General features: G+C 37.6%; 1 protein-coding gene across 3 annotated transcripts in view; it reads left to right on the top strand.

Annotated features, from left to right (window-relative positions):
• The window catches only part of LOC149796144 (ectopic P granules protein 5 homolog), a 262648-nt gene that overhangs the window by 84818 nt on the left and 162516 nt on the right, over positions 1-15314 (top strand). For all 3 annotated transcript variants that reach the window (XM_089966059.1, XM_089966057.1, XM_089966058.1), the window contains exons 14-16: positions 9974-10125; positions 11841-11981; positions 14175-14339. In XM_089966059.1, coding sequence (XP_089822185.1) covers positions 9974-10125; positions 11841-11981; positions 14175-14339 — 458 coding nt within the window. The remainder of the gene's footprint in view (positions 1-9973; positions 10126-11840; positions 11982-14174; positions 14340-15314) is intronic.

Raw genomic sequence — 15314 nt, 5'->3', positions numbered from 1 at the left:
AGGGAGGTGCCATGTAAGGTTGACTAACAGGAAGGGATGTGCTAATTAAAGTTGATTGATACAGAGTAGGTGCCATATAAGGTTGATGGACATGGAGGGAGGTGCTAAGTAAGGTTGATTGACATGGAGGAAGTGCCATATAAGGTTAATTGACATGGAGGGAGGTTCTTAGTAAGGTTGATTGACATGGAAGAAGTGCCATAATAGGTTGATTGACATGGAAGAAGTGCCATATAAGGTTGATTGACGTGGAGGGAGGTGCTAAATAAGGTTGATTGATATGGTAGAACTATGAGTATATTGAGTTGGTTTGTTATACAGATTACAACACACTTCACATCATCATCCAAAATATCAAATTAAGTTCATATTTCTCCTTCAGATACATTCCCTAATTATATCAACATCAAGGCTTGAAACCTGCTGCCTTCCTAATTCAGTACTACTTAAATGACAAAAATCCCTCATTCTGTCTCATGTAGACATAGGTTAATAACTCTTGCCCATTACCTCCCCATTTCACAACAATATGGTGTTGGTTTTTAATCTTTGCTTCCATGCAACAACATTGTATGAGACACCTCCTGTCAGTCTTAAGTCAAATTTCAATTTGAACCATCCATACAGGATTTTGGATTTATCTGGATTAATGTTCATTCCTAAAGTGGTGGTAAATATTTGTTGAATTTTTGCTAATGTTCTATGAAACTTTTTCACTTTCTTTGGTTTGGTAATTTTTGGACCACATGATATTACATGCTATCAATGATGCATATTGTTATTCATAGTTTTGTGCACACTGCTTGTTCCTAACTCATATAGTTAACAGGTGTTGTTGTAGTGACTTTTGAACACACTGCATCATTAATTTATCAATTATTGCTGAGTTTTGTTTTATTTTGTTGTTTCAGTGAAACCTGTCATTGAAGTGTAAAAATTCAACATGTTCAGGACCTTGCATATACAAAATATTCTTCATTACTATGCAGTATGTGTGCCATATGGTTAGAGAGTGTTGCGACTTTTCAAAAGCAACCAACACAAAGAAAATGGGTGATGACACAAATTGTAACATTCCTACAAGTAAATATGATTCATTAGGGGAGTGTAACCCCATTTTAGACAGCCCAAGTGGCATAAGTTCCCACACATGGTCAAGCATGGCCATTGGGTAAGTAAGTCTGGGAACATACATTTTTTATGGAGCCATCCTTTACCATCCAATCACTGTCTGAAGCCATCCTCAATTGTCCAAACAGTTGTACTGGTTGTTCAGCCAGTCCAGCTGTCTTAGTGATGGATCTTACTGAAAGATCCTTGTCTCTCACCAGGCCTAGGGATTCATCTTTCGTCAACTACGAAGATCATAATGATAGATCTGTGCTATGGCTGTATACAAATACAGCTACACCTCTCCCTAGATAACTCATGCAAAACGGTGTCCACAGACATAGAACGCACTATAAGCGAGGCACAAGTTACAGAGGGACCTTCAGAACTTAAAACAAAAATAGCTTTGAAATTGAGAAAACCGGGGGGGGGGAGGGAGCAGCGTTAGGGAACTGGGCTGTTTATTGACTGAATCCTCATTTTACAATCACGTTGATAATAATTTTTAATAATGTGCTTTTTCTAATGAGTTGTTCATTATTCTGTTTAAATAATATTTATTTTCAAAATTTCCAACATATGAAAGATCGTTCCAACTGGTTTCAACAACCTTCACATGTGTGCATAAAAAATATGTATATTATGTCACTGCTTTTTGTTTTCTTGATGAGTCTGGTTCCCATTGTGGTGATTAATATTATCCTGCCAAATTGGGAGTCCCCACTGCAGGGAACTAGACTAACTGTTGGTACACCACCAAACAAGATTCCTTTTTCTCAAAAACACTCAACATTTATTTCGTGAATCAACTGTCTACGTTGAAACTCAATTTTTTTATTGCTCAGTTAGTACAATATTGATGTCATGAATTAATTAATTGGAATTAATAATGAAACTTCTTGTCATCCTTGAGGATATCTCTAAGTTCCAGTTCAAGAATTCTCTTAAACTCGCTTGCCCACAATGGTCTGTATCTGTGAAATCAAACTCTTTATTTTATGAAGTATTTGTTTTGCTTTGCTGCCTTGTTATCTTTGATCACAGTTATGAAAGAGTCGGTTAATTTAAGGTAGTTTATGTTACATATGCAATAGCATTTATAAGTGTTCAATTGATCAAATGAAGTGAGTTCACCTGACATGTGACAGAAGCTGCTAGATTTTAAGTTTGTAGGATTTTTGTACTTTTAGCTTTTCTTTTATTCCACCTACTTTATTTGATTCAGAAGACATAATTAGCATGAGAATACAAAGGAGGTCAGCTTTTACTTCGGTGCAGCAATACAACAAGTACTTCCAGAAGTCAGGTATCAAAACACGGTCGGCACTTAATTAGGTTCTCACAGAAATGCTTGCGGACATAGCTGTTACTGTAGATTGATGCATTTTACATTTAGTTACAAGAGAACACATTGCATTTATGATGATTACATTTAAAAGGAACTAAAAGATACAACTAGAACACAAAGTTCAATTGATAAAAAAATTATTAATTTGTATTAAAGTAATGCCTCCACTCGGCGTTAGTGACATTTTCATTGATCAAAATTTCCTTACATATCGTTAATTGCGGTGTACTAGCAATGTCATTTGGAAAGAAAATGTAAACAATTTTATGACCTATTTTTAAGTTTGATATTTCATAGTGTTGATTAAAATTTCCAGGTCCTATCTACCGTTTTTGATGATAAAACAAGCGATACATCAAAGTTTCCGTTACCAATATTGATCACAATTTTCTTCAAGTTCAACAAATAGTGATAAATATTTGGGGTATTTTCTGGTTTAAAAAATGGGATCCATGCCTGACCTCATGTTATAAGTGCGAGTTATCGAGGGAGTGGTGTACAGAGATCCTTGTGATAGATCTGGCCTATTTGCCAGGTCTATGGCTTCATCTCTCTACAATTACAGAAATCTTAATGATAGATTTGTTCATCCAAATGTTGCCTATGGCTATATACAATTACAGTTACAGTGATAGATAATAATACTAATACTAATAATAATAATAATAATAATAATAATAATGAGGACTTTTATAGCACCTAATCTTTAGAAGCTCTAATTGCTTTACAACATTAGACAACACCTATAACTTTAAAAAAATCCAACCATATAATGATATTATTACAAAAAACAAACACCATGAAATTAAAAACATAAACAACATGCTGAAAATATTTAAGGTAGGGAACATTATTAGGTCTTTAAGTTTGTTCTTGCAGTCAAAATAAGTGAGTTTTAAGAGCACTCTTGAATAGGATCACTGTGTCTTTGTGTCTAAGTTCAGTGGACAATTCATTCCACATTGTTAGGCCCTGGTATGCAAAAGAACATTGTCCATATGACTTCGTTTTGTAGTGGGAATAATGAGTATATGATTGTTAGAAGAGGAGCGTAAGTATCTTGCTGGTGTGTACACATGCATGAGGTCAGATAGGTATGTTGGACTGGAGTAGCACAGAGAACAAATTTTGTGTTTGATTCTGGATGGAATGGATAACCAGTGTAGGGCACAGAGCAGCGGGGATGTGTGCTCTGATCATGGTACTCTAAGTATAATCCGAGCAGCTGTGTTTTGAAGTTTCTGAAATAGATATTGAGATGAACCAGACAGAATTGAGTTACAATAGTACAGTCTTGAAAGTACTAATGAACATACAAGTGTTTTTGTGGCATCAACTGAAAGATATTTGCAAATGGAGCTGATGTGCCTCAGCTCAAGATATGCAGCCTTGCATATGTTCATGACTTGTTGGTGCAGCGTGAGAGTACTGTTCAGAGTGACACCTAGGTTTCATACTGACTATGTGAATTTAATGTTGGTGTTGCTGATATCACTGGTCAACAGTGAAATCATTACTGACTTGAAAAGGCCCTAATCTGTAGTATTTTGGTGTGCCGAACACGAATATAACCGTGAAAAATTTGTATTGGCTCTCGTTTTGAAGATATTCATATACCTCATTTTCTATGTTTCACTGTGTAAATTTCTCCAGTAGGACTGCAGCAACATCCGGAATAATGATGTAACATTGCATAATACCATCATGCTCACATCATCCACAGTTGATTGCATCATTTTCTGATGCAATGCAATACTAATGCCATGCGGCTGCTGAAGTAAGTTGACGTCAGCAGTGTACTATACATGTGTAGGCCTATTATACTAATGCCAGGCGGCTGCTGAAGCTGACGTAAGCAGTGTACTATATAAAGCCCAATCAGATAGGTTCAGCATTTAAAATATTTTAGACGTTGTGCGAGACAGTTCAAGCTACTGTTACATAAAACTTATTATTTTATCCATTTACGTACAATAAAGAACAGTAATGCCTCGAAAGTGTGTTAATACCGCGGACAATTTTTGCTATATTTGTGGGGAAGTGACATTTGCCAACCAGAAGAAAAGTATCAATTCTCAAGTGAAGAAGGCATATCATCTTTACTTCGGATGCAAGGTTGGTGACCAAGACAAGCCTTGGGCTCCGCATATATGCTGTGCTACATGTACAACACAGCTTTCACAGTGGTTGAATTGCAAAAGGTCATCAATGCCGTTTGCAGTCCCAATGGTGTGGAGAGAGCCAAGCAACCACCTAAATGACTGTTACTTCTGCTTGGTTCCTCCTCTTTCCGGCGGAATAACGAAGCGAAAGAAGTCGAGAATAGTCTACCCAAACATTCCGTCTGCATTGAGATCAGTTCCACATGGTGAGGGACTTCCTATTCCAGAACCTCCAGCAGAATATTCTCTTGATTCATCTGACGAAGACAAAGGTGAGTCGACCTGTTCTTCTCCTGGTCCATCAGCATGCAGTGATCCAGATTTTCACTGTGGTGCATCATCAACCCCACACAGAATAACACAGGAAGAACTAAATGACCTGATTCGTGATTTGGACTTATCAAAGAACAAGGCAGAATTGCTAGGATCAAGACTCCAACAATGGAATCTTCTAGAAGAAGATGTCACAATTACTGCATATCGAAAGCGCCACCAGCAATTGGAGCCTTTCTTCAGAAAGGAAAGTAATCTGATATTCTGTTCCGATATTGAGGGCCTCATGAATGCTTTAAAAATCACTCATGACCCACAAGAATGGAGACTATTTGTGGACTCTTCGAAACTGAGTCTCAAGGCTGTGCTTTTGCACAATGGAAACATTCTTCCATCTATTCCAGTAGCGTATGCTGTCCACATGAAAGAGACATACGATAACTTAAGGCAGCTACTGAATTCCATTGAGTATAACAAGTACAGCTGGCACCTCTGTGGTGATTTGAAGGTAGTTGCCCTTTTAATGGGACTGCAGCAAGGATATACAAAATACATGTGTTTCTTATGCGAGTGGGATAGCCGAGCAAGGGAAATGCACTACATGAGGAAGGAATGGACTCACAGGCAGAATGTAGCCATTGGAGAGAAGAATATCCAACACCCAGCTCTGGTTGAGGCTCAGAAAATCTTGCTACCACCCCTTCACATCAAACTAGGTTTGATGAAGAACTTCGTGAAAGCCATTGACCGGACTTTGCCAGCATTCCGATACCTGCATGAAAAATTCCCTCGACTCAGCGAAGCAAAGATTAAAGAGGGAGTTTTTGTGGGTCCTCAGATTCGAGAGCTTTTCAAAGATGACCGGTTCAACAACTTGCTGGAAGGTGACGCGAAACAAGCATGGAATGCTTTTCGCCTAGTTTCTACAAACTTCCTCGGAAATGTTAGGGCAGAAAACTATAAGGAACTAGTAGAAGACATGTTGATGAAGTATAAGAAACTTGGCTGCAATATGTCTCTAAAGATTCACTTCCTTCATTCCCATTTGGATTTCTTTCCAAGCAACTGTGGTATTGTTAGTGATGAACACGGCGAACGTTTTCATCAAGATATCGCAACAATGGAACAAAGATACCAGGGAAAATGGTCCACTACAATGCTGGCTGACTACTGCTGGACACTCCTCAGAGATGCTCCCGAACAGCTGTACAAGAGACAGGCGAAGAAATCTAAGATGTAGTCAATGACTTGATTTTTTATAGGTAGGCTATTACAGTTGACCTTTTACTATTGGAATGCATTTCGTTATGTAAACATTAATTTCTTGCAGATTACAAAAAAACTAGAGCCAATTTTGCAATTTGACTGTCATATTCGTGTTCAGCACATAAAAATTGATAAGAATTGACTAATTTTATTTCAGTAACATGACTTTTGTAAAAATTTGTTGTCCAGTGTATTTATTCTTTGAGGTAAAGGATGTGACTGAGAAAGTCTTTGTGTTGTGATCAGAATGGCCTCAGTTTTATCATCATTCATCTGCAGCTTGTTACATGTCATCCATGATTTCCCATCAGAAATGCACCTCTCTACACCTTGGATGGTAGCATCAACTTCAGTTGGGTGGCTAGATTTGTATATTTGGGTCTTGTCAGCGTACAATTGGTGAGACACTGGATGATGATCTAATAAACTTGAGAGCGGCTGAGTGTATAGAATGAAGAGAACAGGTCCAAGAACAGAACCCTGTGGAAAAACCACAACATAGATTAACTGGGCTGGAGTGTATTCCATTTGCAGACAAAATTTGTGTCCTGTTGACCAAGTAGGACTTGAACCCAGTAAGGCTATATCATGCATGCCAAATAGTTGCTGGAAATGGTGAAGTAATATATCATGGTCTGTTGTGTCAAATGCTGCAGACAAATCAAGGAGGGTGAGGATCTGTCCCTCTCACCTTGTGTAAGGCTACACATTGAAAGCATTATTGTTTTGAGACTTTTAGTGATAGATCCATCTGTCCAGTTTTGCCCACAGAATGACTGTAATGGCACCAACCTAACTTTCTTCTGCGTGGTTGGTAACTGTGTCAACAGTACTATTGTTGAACAAGCCAGCCATGCATTGTAATAAATCGTCCAACAGAGGTAGCTTCTGTGTTTATTGCTTATCCACAGTATAGTGGCTGTGAAATGATAGCATTGCATCATCATTGCCACAGATAGTGGTTTATCCTGAAATGGAAGCAGTCCATGAATAGGAGACTTCATGCAATGAAATGAAAATGCTCCTGAACAACAGCCTTACTCCAATCCAACCATGGAGAAGATGCTGTTCAGTTTTTAAGGGTGCTGTTGAAGAGATATACCAGGTATTGACATCTTTGGAATGTCCTCAACCACCATGCATGATTATTATGTCAAAGCATTGCTTGACATCCATAATGAAGAAGTCTCCAATCTTCAGGGTTTTTACAACAAAACTCTAGTATAGTACTGACAGACTTTGTTGTACAAGACAAATTCCACTGCCCATCATATAGAACATCCATGATTAGTTAAGTTTCATGGCAGTTAACATGTATGCCCCTCTTTTTATAAATTGGATATAAGAAAATAAATAAATAAAAATAATGTGTCTCTCACTACATTGAATTAGGTTTTGAACATTGTCACCACATCTTCATTGTTGGATTTTGCCTCCATGGAGATTTCCGGACTGGCAGGAAGGGTTGGCCAACTATCATTCTTTGGAGTCAATGGCTCAAGCTGCTCAAGTCATTGACAGAAGAGCTCACCATTCATTGGTAAATGTGTAGACTGCCTCAGCCAGTCATGACTTGATATAGCATGATTTGTCTTGCACTCCATGTTGCTAAAGATGCATCACACTCTGACTTTAATGATGACTTCAGTTGGCTGTTTTAAGGCTGATTGAGGAAATTCAGAGGCAGGTTGCTCAAGAACTACCCCTCCAACTTGTGGCTTCACCCATAATCTTGCTTTAAAAATCCAGCTATCCCTGCCACAACAAAGGGATGATAGGTGAGCCAAGCAAAAGGGATCTTTTACATCCCATGTGCCATTCAGACATGAACCTTATATCAGCAGAGACACCCTTACAGGGAAGGTAAGAAACCAGATTTCTACACCCCCAAGTCTCCTGTCTCCTGCCACTGACTTAACACCCCCGTCATCTGCAGACAATGTACTGGGATGTGTCTTCCTTGACCCTTCTAATGGATGTGCTGTCAGGTGAGGAGAAGGATGAAAGTCTTGAGCAGTACATACAGTTGCTCATCAACAAATAGGAATTAGAGTTTGTATGACTACCACAATCTCCTTGGTTCTGTTATTACTGTTTCTTACCAAAGAGGCCAGCAGGGAATGGAGGATAAATATTGCCTTAACAGATTTATTCATGTTTCAAAGTCAAGTGAGAGGTGGCAAGATCTGTATGACTCTCCAACTGGAGGGACAAGTATGCCATCAGTCTTGATCTCAGAGATGCCTACTTTCAAGCCCCTTTTCACCTTGCATTGTGAAAGTTTCTTTGGTTTGTTTTCTTTAACAAAGTTTACCAGTTTTGAGTCCTTATATTTAATCTAAATGTCAACTCATAGGGACTGCTCCGGTGGCCTAGTGGTTAGAGCATCCGCCTTGGAAGTGGGAGGTCATGGGTTCAAACCCCGGCTGAGTCATACTGAAGACTTACAAAAATGGTACTAACAGCTGCATCGCTAAGCGCTTGGCATTAAGAGGTTGGTGTTAGGACTGGTCGGCCTGGTGTCAGGTTAATTTGACTGGGTGGGGCATCATGCTACATGTCTGTTGCATGATGCATCAGTGCTAGACACCACTATAAACTTCCACACTGCAGACATCGTAGCGATATGACTGAAAAATTGTTAAAGCTACATTAAAAATCCTAATTAAACACACACACACACACTCAACTCATAGGTCTTTATCAAATTCTGGATTGCGTCTCACATTGTTCTGTTCAACATCCTCCATGTCAATGGTTGCCTCATGTCTATGTCATATGGCTTGTCAGATTCATGAGTTGTTTCTAACAGGACAGGGAAATCAGTGAGAGAGTCAGTGCAATAGTAGGTTAGACTCCACTGGTCCATCTTTAAATGTACCTGTACAAATGACTTTGTTAGCTCAATGGCACCCTTTCTCCAGTCCTCTAGATTAAAAGGTCAGTATCACAAATTCCAGTGTCAGTGGTGCATCCATGGTTGGCTCATGACAGGTATTCCTCTGGAGAAGTGCCAAACACAAGTTATGGTATGTATAGACACCAGTAGGTATGGTTGGGGAGCCCACATTTTGCCAGTAGCGTGGGTACATGGGAAAGCCTGCCAGTAGCTTCTCATGGGTCAGTGGTTCTTCCCAGGGTTTTCCCGGATTCTTCCTCCACCATTTATACTGGCTGCCATGTATAGCCTATCTTGTGCTGAGAAATGGTGTTAAATTCTACAACAACAACAACAATAACATTTTGCCAGACTTTGAATACAGTGACAAATGGGGTCCAGGGGAACTGCCTCTTCATATCTTCCTCCATATGAAAGTTATCATAAAGGTCTTTCAGTTCTAAAGGTCAGACTCATCGAGAAGGCAGTCCTGATTATGTTGGACAAATCCACAGTGGTAACTACCTCAAACAGGGGCACCAAATCACCAGGCCTATGTTTGCTGGTTTGTCAGTGCTTCAGATCATTGTACAAATCAGACACATGCCCAACAGACTCAATGTTCTATCCAACATTCTTCCTTTCAAGGGTCCGGTTATCCATACAGAAAGATATATTCATCATTTGGTTTATCATCAGATTTGTACACTTTGGGGGTGTCCAGTGAGTAAACCTTGCTGCAAGGTGGGACTACAAATAGGCCATTTTTGTCTCACTGTATCACATTAATATGATCAAGAAAGTATTCTTGGAGAAAAATAATTTACTTTAAATTTGCTTTCTCATGAATAATGATTTACAAGGATTTTGGCTCAGTATTGTTGTAAAGTGTAACATCAGTTACTTTATGCTCAGAACGCTATATGACTTTTTCAGATGCAGGTAGCAGGATTCAGCTGTGTGATGTGATACAGCTGGTGCCCCAATCAGAAGCCATCTACCTACTGACTGCCATGACTAGCATCACAGAATCTTGCTCAGTGGATAATGAAGATATAGTACAGGCCATTACACTCACTGTGTTTGAAGTTAGTTTAATGAGTATTTCATATTTCTATTATAATGCAACAGTATATTTGTCAAGCTTACCATGGTGTAAGCTTTGTATAAGAATCACCTAAGAGTCCTTGTGAATGTCAGAATAACATCACTGTTATAGCTTTTGACCTTGCTAAATTAAAAGCAGCCTTGACAAAAGCCGTTATCTTGTTGGACATTACAAAGTACCATTTCCAAAAGTAGCAACTTTAAGAGAATTGATGAATGCTGATAACTCATGTCAGTCTAGACTTTGAAATTATCGGAGTATGTTACATTTCTGAAAAAAATTATTATTGTGCAGTGACATTTTGGTGGTGATTTAATAATAACAGTATCTCAGGAAACATGCACATATAATATGCAACTTGTTTCTTTATAATGTTTTCTACAGTGAAGTTTCCTTCATTTGTGGGGTAATTTTTTAAAATGGATTTTATGGTTGCTATGGAATTAAAAATGCAACAGACACTCTTCCATCTGTGAAGACATTATGACCTCCTCCATCAATTAAAAATTGAAGTATGGACAAGTTGTAATTGTTTGCAAGACCACACACATTGACACCCAACAGAATAAGTAAATTAATATAAGGTATCACATTGACATAGGGTTTTTACCAAAAGACCTATTATGATATCTGCTTGGTTCTAAATGAAAATGGTGTTGATCTCTATCCAATATGGCCAACATGGAAGCCAATTAAAAGTCTTGTCATCACTCAAGAATGACAGAGATTGTTTGAACACAAAGCACTTACAAAAGAGAAAATAGCCTTATCTTGGATTTCTGGAGATTCTTTTTGGCAGTATAGTGTCATCCTATCAAGGGACTCTTGTTTGCATAATAACTTTAGTTCTGGACCACATATATTAACAAATGTTTGTGGCAGGCTTGCAGGTAAAGTAGGGAAAAGGCCTAATGGTTTCGGTGTAACAAAGGTCAAAGTCATTACATCATAAAGAAAAGTTGGTTTTGTGTAATAAATTTTGTTTAAAAGTAGGCTGTAGACTTTGTATAGTTTGCACAAAGTAGAAAGAAACCTTTAAAATTAAGGCATCTAAACGTAGGAGCTTACTGTTGTAGTAAGTCTAATAAGAAAATAATCTTTTCTGAACATTAAGATTTGTTCAAGACTGTATATGTATACTATGACCAAAGGTCCTGGTCATTAAAGCCCATTGGTCATTAGTCTCTAGAATCAACCATATCCTGCTGGGTCATACATAAATGACCATTAAATATGAGGCAGTTGGATAATGTGACATTCATGGTAATCTTGTTTCATGATGTATTAGTGAATTAGTTGCACAAAGCACATTACAGGGACATACTTCCTTCATTATAAATGTCATTGAATAGGTTGCATGGTTAGCATTATTTTCCACATGATAAGATGGCCAGCCCCATACATTTGTGACAGTGATGTATAGGCTTGTTATAAACATGAGTGTATTAAATAAATATGGTGCCATATATACTTGCTTATAAGTTGAATATAACTGCAAACAATATACAGCATGATCTGACACTGCATAATATGCTCTCAGAACAGGATTTATGTTTGTTCACTAGATTACTCCCAACAAGCTGTAAAGACCGAGATCTGTGAGCACAATATGCAACTGCAAATTTGGGTCTCTATCAGCATATATTTGAGGAACTCTACGTCATTATAAGTAACATAATTAATATTTGATTCCAGGTTGCCTATGTGTGTGCTGAGACTAGGGAGCTGTTTTCTAAGATGGGTCGAGAACTTCTGTACACAGTCTCGACGTGTCACCCGGGTATGATGTCCTTGCTGACACAGAGGGTTCATGAAGTGATAGACAATCTTGGAGTGGTAGGTTGATCAGTATCAAAAATATATTTAGAATCAAGTATAAAACACAAGTTTTCACAGGCATAATATTCTTGCAGATTTTATGATATTCTTTTATTCATATTTTTTGTAGATTACATATACAGTATGTCTAGCTAAAATAAATAATTATACAATACGTTTAGTCAGAATAAATATACAATATATCTGGTCAGTATACATATACAGTAATTCTGGTCAAAATGTATATACAATATGTCTGGTCAAAATACATGCATGGTATGTCTTGTCAGAATACATATACAATATGTACAGTTTCAAAATAGGTGATAGAAAAAATTGTTGTGAATGCGCTCTGTAGAATTTGTGAAAATATAATGGTGCAAAATGTTATGGTTTCCAGTATTTTAAAAAAATTACAATTGTAATGTAAGCTTAGATGGGAATAGATGAAAAGGATTGTTCTTCTCTCCTAAGTAAATCCAAAGAAATTTAATTTTGCATGACTTTCATTTTACTGCTTGGTTACATGTTTGTTGGGCATTGTTTGGGATTACCTGTTTCATCTTGACAGGTGCAGGGGGGTGAAAAATTAACTTCTTTACAGCCACCTGGTCTCAGTTTTGGGCAGATATCAAAACTAGCCTAATGTTTACAAGGCTTAACCTGACTAGGTTGACCAAAATGAATTAGATTTTATGACAGAAAGACCAAAAATCTATACATGTTAACAGTAGTTTTTAGATCAGGTTTCTAGAACTTTGTAAAATACATAGATTGAAAATCTATGTTACTTTACATCATTTGAACTCTTAGGCTTTGTCCTGTTTGCTAAGGGCTATTCCATTTAAATGCATTTGGTACCCAGGGGTATTCTGTTTAAACACAAATGGTACCCAGGGAAGAAGTCAATTGCATTTTACAAATATATGTTGGGGTACTCCAGTTACTCAAACTTATTCATATGAAAATGAAATAAAATTCTAAACAGCATCTGTGGGTGACTGCTTTACATTGAAATTGGCTTCCAACATCCCAAGCATGTTTTACAGAAACAGCCCTAGGATTATACTCATGGAATTTTGAGAAACTGGTGATGTTACAGCCTTTGGGAGAAGGGTTCTACCTAGTGCAGTCACAACTTATTGTTTCAGCCCTAGGGACAAGGGTACGACCCAGTACTATGTCAAGTTATTGTTACATCCCCTGGGAGAATGGTACTACTCAGTGCATTGTAAAGTTATTGTTACATCCCCTGGGAGAAGGGTATTACCCAGTGCATTGTAAAGTTATTGTTACAGCCCCTGGGAGAAGGGTATTACTCAGTGCTATATAAAGTTATTGTTACAGCCCCAGGGAGAAGGGTATTACCCAGCGTCTGTAAAGCTATTGTTATAGCCCCTGGGAGAAGGGTATTAACCATTGCCATGTAAATTTATTGTTACGGCCCCGGGAAAAGGGTATTATTGAGTGCTATATAAAGTTATTGTTACAGCCATTGGGAGAAACGAATTACCCAATGCCATGTAAAGTTATTGTCACAGGCCCCAGGATGAAGGATATTACCTGGTATCATGTAAAGCTATTGTTATAGCCCCAGTGAAAGGGTACTACCCAGTATCAAGTAAAGCTATTGTTATAGCCCAGTTAAAAGGGTACTACCCAGTGCCATGTAAAGTTATTGTTACAGTCCCAGTCAGAGGGGTATTACCCAGTGCCATGTAAAGCTATAGTTACAGCACCTGGGAGAAGGGTATTACTCAGTGCCATTTTAAGTTATTGTTACAGCCCCTGTGATGATGGTATCACCCAGTGCCATTTAAAGTTATTGTTACAGCCCCTGGAAGAAGGGTACTCCTCAGTTGCTGTGCTGGTTTCATTTGCTGATCTGATACTTTTTGTTAAACTTTCCTTTTACCTTTTAGCAAAAAACTTGAAAAGATATGCAGAAAATAATTTCCTGTTAGATTGAGGGTTTTAATACAGAGGAATGACTTTATTGAGTGCAGTTGAATTGCAGTATTCTCTTGGGTCTCATGTTATATTATAATTTGATATTAACTGAACATTCTTGCATTAGTGAACCAAAGCCACACTGTGGTAAAAAAAATCACTGTGCATAAATTTGCCTTGACCATTTGAGATGGTACTGCCGATACCTTCAAAGCTAAAAATAACACTGAAGTAAGTTGTGAATTTAATATACATTTTCAGACTGCATTGTACTTATACAAAGGGCTACCTCTTCCATTCTGGTTGCCAACAGATGCAGATCTTGTCATCATTAGGCAGTGGCTGCTTACATTGGATCTTCATCACTCCTCTAATCAGCTTGCTCGAGTCATCCTGAGTAACTTCAACTGGGGACTAAATAATGGGGTAGGTCTGTGTGCATGTATTTAACAACAGCTGTGATCATGACTGGTTAGCAATCACATGGTCTGCACAATAATCTTTTTAATGATTGAATCCAACTCCAGATATGAAAGAATATTTATTTCATTCAAATAAATGTGAGTTTCACAAAGTTGTGTGACCTTTTTTGTTCCACCCATCCCATTTTAAAGAGAGGACAGATAGTTGTATCAGTGTCTAGTTTAAAATGTCAGGTACATTCCACTGATCACAAATTGCTTTCTTGTCAATATATTTTGAGTTATAGCCCCTACTTGTCTTCAAAGTTTGCCTACACATTCCTGAAACAGGGTTTATTTAATTATACCGAGTATACACATCATCTGGATACATTTCATGTTTTTAAAGTTGTCAGGTAGCTTATGTTTCACATGACTTTATCAAGCATCAGTTACAGATCCAGGAATAAAATGCTTCCAAAGCATTATGCTACTTATTTATAAGTGACAATTTTTTATTAATAACATGGTCCCTTTTTACTTAGATTATACAATAATGTCTAATGACTTGTACTTAAAATAATTTGTAAGCATCAACCTTGACAAAAATAATTTGTAGGCATCAACCTTGACAAAAATAATTTGTAGGCATCAACCTTGACAAAAATAATTTGTAGGCATCAACCTTGACAAAAATAATTTGTAGGCATCAACCTTGACAAAAATAATTTGTAGGCATCAACCTTGACAAAAATAATTTGTAGGCATCAACCTTGAAATAAAGTTGGTCTTGTTGTGAGTTTAAATGGTATTTAACTAATCTATTAAGAAAATATAGGTCCTTCAAAATGAAGGCATGTATGGATGTTAAAACTTAATGGCTTCACATTAGAAAGAGAACAGTTATGATGGCAGAGATCCCAACCATTCTTGGTTTTGTAGAATGATAACAATTTGTTGGAGGCCCCGAATGGCAGAGTGGTCTAAAGCGCTCACCATT

Source organism: Sinohyriopsis cumingii, chromosome 7, assembly GCF_028554795.1.
Source record: "Sinohyriopsis cumingii isolate HCF-2022 chromosome 7, ASM2855479v2, whole genome shotgun sequence".
Classification (NCBI taxonomy): Eukaryota; Metazoa; Mollusca; class Bivalvia; order Unionida; family Unionidae; genus Sinohyriopsis; species Sinohyriopsis cumingii.
The sequence above is the reverse complement of the archived record's forward strand: the minus strand, read 5'-3'. Positions and strand labels throughout refer to the sequence as shown.